This window comes from Octodon degus, unplaced genomic scaffold (assembly GCF_000260255.1).
Source record: "Octodon degus isolate 3935 unplaced genomic scaffold, OctDeg1.0 scaffold00181, whole genome shotgun sequence".
Classification (NCBI taxonomy): domain Eukaryota; kingdom Metazoa; phylum Chordata; class Mammalia; order Rodentia; family Octodontidae; genus Octodon; species Octodon degus.
Window position 1 is genome coordinate 4,791,642 of NW_004524757.1, and position 9,376 is coordinate 4,801,017.

The 9,376-nt window shown below is 38.6% G+C and overlaps 1 protein-coding gene across 1 annotated transcript; it reads right to left on the reverse strand.

Annotated features, from left to right (window-relative positions):
• Positions 1-1,026: 1,026 nt before the first annotated feature.
• On the reverse strand, positions 1,027-1,968 carry LOC101581620 (melanoma-associated antigen 8-like). The gene has a single exon (XM_012517458.1). It carries the CDS (start codon positions 1,966-1,968, stop codon positions 1,027-1,029), a length of 942 nt encoding a protein of 313 aa, XP_012372912.1.
• Between the last annotated feature and the right edge of the window lie 7,408 nt (positions 1,969-9,376).

Genomic DNA, 9,376 nt, shown 5'->3' on the forward strand with positions numbered 1-9,376 from the left:
TGTCTTATTTACTTGCTGCTTTTTTGGTCATGATTGCTCTTGTGAACATTAAAACACAACACAATTACACTCAACAATATTCCTCTTTCCCCATTTCAGTATCCCAATATATTTCAATCTGGATCCATGAAAAACACTCCAGTGCATTTCCACTGCATCATTTCATATGGATGCTTAGCTTGATTCCCATTATTGCTACATATAATAGAAATAAATTTTGCTTGTATATTTCTACCCAAATTATTTGCTGCCCACCAATGTCTTTTGCCCACCACTTGACTGAGTTAGTATTATAACATGAAGCTGTTTCAGCTGGCACCCAAAGTACATGCAGCCCCTCTACTGATGTTTACATAATTATCTCCCCAGAGCTCATGGGTTAAAGGGTTGGTGGACATGCTTTTAAAAGTGAAAGGCAATGAAGAACAACAAATAAAAATCTAAAACGATATTGTCAGTACATCTCTTTCTACGATCCATCTGAATTCATGTAAATTTCCTCCTATGCATTATAATTAAATTTTGTATATTAATGCAATTTTTTCCTAAGTAAAATAAAATCTTCCTCTAGGTTTAAAAAACAGGTAAATTCTTATCCTTGCAATACAGAATCAAAATCCATTTGAATTCAACGTCAAAGAAAAATGACACAAAAGAATTCACAACCACTTGCAACAGGAATGAAAAACACATGGTACATTATAATTATTTCAGAAATCATGTTTTCATGTTACTTTAGTCTTAAAAAGAACAAGATTTCAAAAAGTCATAATGAAACACACCTTCTCTAAGTAATATACAGGGAAAAGACATTAAGATGCTTGGTGGGGAATTTTATCACCTCCCCTGTACCTTCACAGCTTACAAAATCTGCTCTCCAGAAACACTGAATAAAATTTGGCCTCATGATTTGTAGTCTGAAAACCAAGCCTGTGACTTGCTTCAGAACACTCCCTGTAGCTGTCACTCATATTGCCCAGAAGACGCCCTAAACATGCCTTTTGTCTTACTCAGTGGCTGCTGAAGTCAGTGTGGACAAGCCCTGGGTCCTTTCTCATCAAGCATGATGGCATGCTCTAGTACTTTCATCTTGGTGGTTTCAGCAAGTGCCCTCGGACCCCACAGGAACTCATACTGAGCAGGATCACTGTTAGGAATCTGCTGGTACACCAGGTACTCTGCCTGAACCAAGTCGTAGCTGATGAACTTCCAGGCATCCTCAACAGCAACGTGAGATCGCTCGGCTAATATCTTCCTATGTCTCAGAATTTCCTTAAGGTGCTCTTCACTAACTCGGTTGCCCTTTAGGAAGATCAAACTCAGGACGAGTATCAAGAGGTCAGCTTTACGAATAATCTGGGCAGTGTCATCCAGTATCCCACTAAAAGTGAGGCCCAAAGTAGAGACAAGCTCGTATGTGTGGGCAGTGGAATCCACTTCCTTTATAATAATGCCAAAGCCCATATGCATGCACTCACAGATTTCACTAAAAGACACAGGGAAGTCACCAGGGGAATCGTGGTCCACCATGTGCACCACTTCTTCCATGGTGATCTGCTCCTTATTTTGATACTTCTGAAGCAGATATCGCACAATCATATCTAACTTATCATTTTCAGATGCATCCATCCTGATCTGAGGGGCAACCTTGTCCTGGGACAGACTTGCACCCTCCCCTTCTTGAATCTTGGTGCCTGCACAGCACTGGTTGCTTTCACTGGAAGCCATGCCATTGCTAGGAGTGGAGATGCCTTGAGAATTCTGAGGACAACTTGGTTTCACAGGCCCGGGCTCTTCTCTTGCTGTGCTCCCCATTAAAGTAGAGGAGGAAGAGGATGCAGAGGTAACAGTAGATGCTGGTTCCTCCTCATGTATGGGACCCTGCACAAGACTGAGGCCTTGTGCACTGTTCTGGTCAGGATGGGCCTCCCCGAGGTTTCTGTCTTGGCTGACCTGACCATGAGGCATCATGATATTCTGTGGAGTCAGGAAGATCTTGTTGTTGAAGATTCAGATGCCTGGAGGAGAAATGGGGACTTTTATTCTCAGCTCAGAATAACATACATGTTGCCTCCCACAAAGACCCATTTTATGTCTTGGGGGGGGTGCCATAGGCTTCTCAAGATCCAGTCCACATGATCCTGGGATACAAGATGAAGCTGTTTGCAGGCTGAAGTAGAACTCACAGGATAAGGCTCTAGGGAAGACAGTGTAGCATAGGAAGTTTGGGGTTTGTGAATTGTTCTTTCTGTGATAATGATAACCCTCAGTTCACAGCAAGGCAAGCAACTCACATCCAATCCCAGTACAGTTTTTCCTCTGCTTACTCAGATGTACACACTGACACACAACAAGTCCTTCACCTCTGAATCTGTCAGTTGCTATAGCAGGCAAAGGGACAGTCTCTCTGTAGAATGGAACCATACTCTGGGGAAATGGCTCAGTAAAATAAACGCTTGCCTGGCAAGTGCAAGTGTCCGCATTCAATCCCCGTTTCCACAAAAAAAAAAGGAGCCATAGCCCTGCAATCCCAGTCCTCCCATTTGTGCTGGGAAGGAGTGGTACAGCCCCATGGTTCAGGCTGAATGGCTGCCTTTCTGCTTAACTAGGTCACTCAAATATTCTTTAGTAGGGCCCATGACCCAGTCTTCCACTAACTTGAGTAAAGTCATGGAACAGAACTATCTCCTCTCCTGATAGTGAATAATCACGCTTCAGAGACAAGATATATGGCATCAGCTCTTTTGGACCAACAGCTGTAATTCCCAAAATTCATTATGATCTCTGTGCCCAAGGAGAGGGAACCTCTTCCATCATTACCGTGAAGCTGATAAATCCTTGTATTTCCTCACCTCACAACTGTGGGACACATGTGAATATTTCCTACACAACTACACACACAAAGAAATCCAGCCTAATAACAGAAGAAGCCAGGTTATGCGGGGTTATTAATGGGTGAGGGCTACCTTCAGTTCTTTAGTTCTGGAGAAGAGCAGAGTGGTGAGCAGCAGCAACTCAGCTTCTCCAAGGTTTGGAATCAACATGCTAGACACATAGTTTCCCTAGTATAAGAACCCAAAGGAAGAAATACAAATAGAAAAGTATACTACAAGTAAAAGGAAAACAGGATCTTGAGGACTAACTAATAAAGAGAGGGAAAGGAGAAGAGCAAGGAAACATGACAATATCAAGCCATACAGTTATATGTAGAAGATGGGCGAGGCAGTAATCCCAAGAATCTCCAGAAGATTTTTGAATCTAGCAGTTAATTGGAAAGATTCACACCCTGACTAACTATATATACTGATACCTGTGAACTAAGCAACTGCACTGTGGATAGTAATTTGTAATAGTAGTTTCATGCTTGACATGCTTGTCATTCTGGTCTTCTGAATACGGGCTGCTTATCATGACATGCCAGTTGCTGCTGTGCTCTCTCAGGTAGATGATTGTTCAAAAAGAAGGGGGTGGTGAATGAAGGCAAGAGATATGAAAAGGAATATTGTGTGCCTGTCCTGCTTCAAGGTTGTATATGGTGAGATTTTTGACCGTATGTGTAAACATAAAAAGTATATAATTCTTTATGCCAATTTTTAAAATATATTCTAATTTTAAATGTTTTTCTATTATATTCTGTAGGGACTTAAAGTTCAACATATCAATACTTGATGAAAAATACCTGTTCCATGTTATGCCTAAGATGTTTGATATTCAGACAGATAGTGAGATTAAGCTTAACAACCTAGGTTGTATGGTAATAACAATAAGTTTGTCATCTGGATGGTTAACAACCTAAGTTTGAAGACCAAAATTAGAGAAAAAGGAGGGCTACAAGGAAAGCCAACATTTTGGCACTAGCCTTCCAAGGTCACATAAGACTCAGGACATACAAGAACTTGTACTGTAACGTCATGTAACTCAGTAGTGTCTCAAATTTTCTGATCAAGGAGATTATGGTGCCAAAGAGGAAAGTGATCAATGATGTAGAGTGTGCCTAAGGAGAGTCACATGAAGAGAAAACATTCTCTCAGGCTTTCACAGAGAGCACATTAGCCAAGCAATGGCCGTGACTCATCCACATGGCTGAAACTGACAAAGGATTTGCAATCTGAGGTACAGGATCTCAGGATCAATCCTGAGGGGATTTCACTGACCTTCTCAGACCTAAAAGCTACAACTCTTGTTGCATAGGTCTGCTTTACCTTGGTCTTAACCATCCAGCAGAAAAGTATAAAAATGAAGTATATGAAGTAAAGCCATGCTGTTATGTTGAGCTGTAGGGCACTCAGATCAACAATTTCTGACATTGCCAGTGAAGCACAAGACCCAATACTATTATGGACTACTGAACTCTTTTAGAATATTTTGCTGAGTTTACACACCTATAATATTTAAATGATGGAACTTAATGAAAAAAGGGTTACAGATGAATGTGCATTTTGTATTTGTGCATTCAAAGTGGTTAGGATAGATATATAGTTACATTCTCTTAATGAATAGAGGGATTTGTTCTAATGGTGTTTGTAAATAGGATATCAAGTCCACATCTTATACAGCAATTAACCACTAGGAAGAATGTATGCAATGTGTTAATTATTGAAGCTGTCCTACCAATTTGGTTTGAAACTGTCTCATTGCTATTTGTTTTTCAATACAATTATGGAGAAAAAAATAAGAAACAAAATTGCAACAGAAGGAGACAATGCAACTGCTGACAAAACAGATCTCAAGGAATCCAGAAGTTTCTAACAGAAAAGCTGAGATCTGCATAGAATGCTTTCGCCATTGAGCTACTATAAATTTTGCTGCTGAAAATACCATATGCTCATCCCATCAACAAATGAATGGATCCAGAAAATACTGTGTATATATACAAGGAAGAAACACTCAGCCAAATATAAGGCTAAATTGAAGATATTTTCAATGTAAAATGGATACACCTTGAGTCCATACCTGAGGTGAAATAAATTGAACATACCATTTCAAATACCACATTGTTTTTCTGTGTGGAAATACCAAACTATGAATATGGAATTATACTGAAGATAAATATTTGGGAGTAGGATAAACTTGCTCAATAAAAAATAGGACCAGATTTGCTGGAAATAGAGAAGGAATGATAACTGATTTACAGGAAAACAAGGGGAAAATGGGAAATACAACTGTTTAAAACGGTGAGTACAGGAAAAAACAAGATGCATTATGCACTTAAAATACTCCTCTGTGATACTCAGTATCTACTGTGAACACGTACAATAAAAAGTACTGTAGAGAAACTGTATATATAGTGTGCATCAATGAATAGGCAAAAATCAAATTGGAGTCTTCCACTTGTTCCTGGTTCTTGGGAAACTGATTGAATTTGTAGAAGTCTGTCTGAAACATGAGGACTGTTAGAGGAATAGGGATAAAGTCTCATGACTTTTCAGTACACTACCAGTTACCATGATCTCAGGGACGCTTTGCAATTATGTTCCCAGAGTGCTCTCACAGAAAACAGCAGCAGACTGCCTCCTATGCAAGTGCCTGGCACATGCTTATAGAGTGTGTACGCTTGGGCTCCATTCCCAGTAACTATTGAGTATTTCAACCTGATTTTCAGAACAGCCACAGGACAACTTCACTTCAGGGTGCCAAGTGTTACACATCTACAGTGACTGGGTGATAGACATTCTCAGGAGTCAACCATGGACAGGTAGCATATCAGAAAGAAACATGCTCAGGATGCACAGGCCCTTCCTGGAAGCCAGAGGCAGGTGAAGCCTGAGTTGCTCTGGATTTGAAAATCTAGGTATTCCTTATTTGTTACTGAGTTATTGAAAGTAAACAATACAGTGCTGGGGATGTAGCTCAATAACATAAGAGCTTGCCTGGCAAGTGCTAATTCCTGAAGTAGATTTCAGGTAACAAAAAAAGAAGAAAAAAAAGGAAAGTAGGGGCCAGGGAGATGGCTCAGTGGAATAAGCGTTTCCCTGGCAAGCACAAGGGCCTGAGTTCAATCCCTGGTTCCGCCAAAAAAACAAAAAAAATAAAAACAAAAAAAAAAATTAAAAAGGCAACAAATCAACAAATATGGGGCTAGGGAGATAGTTCAGTATGATAAATACTTGCCTGGCAAGGACAAGGGCCTGAGTTCAATCCCCGGTTTAAAAAAAAAAAAAAAAAGACAAAAAAGGAAAGTAACCAACAAAAAGGAAAATACAAAAAAAATTTAGATTCCATAAAAACAGAGAAAATATACAGTGGCCAGGGTTCATTCCATGGCATGCCATGCTGGCCCTGCCAATGGAGCAGACTGAGATGAAGATTAAGACTGGGCTTGGTGGCACCCGCGTGTAATTCCAGCTCTTGGGAGGCTGAACACGGGTGGATCACTCTGAGCCTGATCTACCTAGTGAGACCTTTTAGACCCTTACTAAAATACAGAAAGAAAAAAAGAAAAGAAATCAAATAATTAATTATTTGAAAGATTGAACAGAGTAGACAAACTCCTAGGCATTCTTACCCCTCTGAAAAATAAGCAAATCCAAACACTTAGATGTAGAAAATGTGAAATTACACAGTACTTATGAAAATCTTGAAGATTATCAATGTATACATTTAGAACAAAATTAAATCTATCCAGAATAAATTTATAAAAATGTCAATATGTCTAGACATGTAAACTGCCAAAGAAGAAACAGCAACACATAAAAAGAGTACATCCATCAATAAAAGTGATAAATTTACTAAAAGTTGCAAACCAAAATCTCTAGTCCTGATGGATTTATACTTGAATTATATAAGAAATTAAGAGCTCTAACAAATATATCCCTGGGATGTGTAAACAAACTTTTATGGAAAGGAGGATTCCTAAATTCCTTCTTGAAAGCATCATCCTGATCTGAAAAGCAGAATAAATCCCAGAACATAAGCCAGCTACAGCACCATCACCTTCATGAATGTGCATGTACAACCCTTTGTAAGATACTGGCAAACAGTGAAACTAATCATCAACATAACCATGTGTATTTGAAAAGTGGGATCCATTCCATAGGTGCAAGTATGGTTCAGTATGTAAAAATCAAAAATGTAATGAATGGGGGCTGGGGAGACAGCTCAGCATCATTAGGGCTGCTTGGCAAGCACAAGGTCCTGAGTTTGATAACCAGTACCAAAATAAACAAATAATACATCCTTAAATACATAAAAATGTAATGAAAACCAGGAAGAGAATCCAGGATACCAAGATCATGCTGTAGCCACAGAACATATATTTCACAAAGTCCAGTATACAGCTACGATGAGAATTCTGAAGAAATTCATTAGAGATGAACCTTATCACAATCTCCTCATAGAAATCTATGTAAAACCAGTAACCAAGATGATATTAAGTGGAATAAAAAGGGAACTTTTACGCAAAGGAGTAAATGAAGGAAGTCTGCTCCCAATTCTCCTGATCAAAATTATTTAGAATACATTAGAAACAAAATGTAACTAATAGAAAGAAATCAAAATGTATGTATTGAAAGAAAGATCTACATTATCATGAGTTGGAGATGACCCGATCCTATACATACAAAACCTTGAATACAACAACAAAAGACTGCTAGAAATAAATTTGAAAAATTGCTTCCAGAGAAATGCACAAAGGCAACACATAAAAGTGAATAACATTCTTGTACACAATTAATAAACTCCATAAAGAAATGAGGGAAACAATTAACTTTCAGACTCATGTCAGGAGGTATGAAATATCTGGGAACCATTGTAACCAAAATGTGAAAGACCTCTACGATGAAAACTACAGTACACTGAAAATAGAGACTAAATGGCATAACAGAAAACAGAATGATGTCTTTTTCCAGAAAGGTAGAAAGGGTAACATAAAAATGGTCATAATTGGAATGCAATTGTGCAAATTGAATGCAGGCTCAATCAAAATTCCAATAGGATTCCTTACAGAACTGGAGAAAATAATCCTGAAATTTATATGGATGCAGAAGAGACTTAGAATACCAAAAACAATACCAGAAAACATGTGCAAGATAGGAAGCATCACAATTCTTGACCCCATATTAAAGCAGAAATTACAGAAATAAAAACAGTACAGTGCTGGCAAAAATAAAGCAGACTACTGGGTGAAAGGAACAAAACACACAGTGAAGAAACAACATCAAGGAACCTCAAACGTCTTATCTTTGACAAGGGGCCAAACAATTTGCTAGAGTATCACCTCCTTGTCAAATGTCACTTGCAAAACCAGCTGTGCCAAAGGCAAAGACTGGCCTAGAGTCATATTTCTCATCATGCACAGAACTAAAATAAAAGTTTATCAAAAATCCACATATCGGAAAAGAAACAGTCAGCTTGGATACAAAAGATGTAAAATGAAATGTACAGCCATAGCCAAGCTATTTGTGGACAGAACCAAGATGCACAAGAATTAATATTGAGAATCAACAACTGGGATCATATCATATTAAAAAGCTTTTGCACATCAAAATCCACACTCTCAGTAGTGAAAGCATCATGTACAGAATGGGAAAATATCTTCCAGATACTCTGCACGAAAAGGATCAATACTTACAATACATAAAACATAAAAGGATTTATTCAAAATTACAAGAGCCACTTAAAAATCATGCTGAGAAATGAATGACACTTCTCATATGAAAATTGACAATTCTCCATAAATATTTGAAAAAATGTTCAATGCTACTGACGATTCAACAAATGAAAATTAAAACAAGTGCAGATTTCATCTCACTCCAGAAAGAATGGCTCTCCTGAAGAAATGTCATAAGAGTAAATGCTGCGAGCCTGTGGGAGAGAGGGACACTTCTTTGGTGGTGGCGCAACCTAGTACAACCACTATGGAAATCAATATGGAGACTATTTAGAAAGCTAACACCAAAACATTCAATGAACTGATAAATTTCCATCCTAGTTTTCCTTCAAGAGAGTTAAAGACTTCATGACCCAGTGTTCAATACCTACTTGTTTTTATAGCAACAAAACTCACAGTAGCTAAATCTTTGAAGGAGCTTATATGTCCACCAACAGATGGATGGATGAAGAAAATGTAGTATTTCTGCACAATAGAGTGAAGTTTCCATGAAAAGGAAAAACATGAGTTGCTTGTAGGAAAATGGATGCACTTCAGGAACACAATATTGGGGCCAGGGAGATAGCTCAGCAGTCTAGGTGCCTGCCTAGCAAGTGCAATGAAATTTGAGTCTCCAGTACCATATGTTCTGCTGGCCCTCAAACCCAGGTGTTCTGTGCTGGCCAGCAATGGGAGTGGTTGTGCATGCCTGATATCTCATCATTGGGCAAGCTGAGTCATGTGGATCACTCTGAGACCAAACTATATAGTTAGTCCCTATATCAAGAA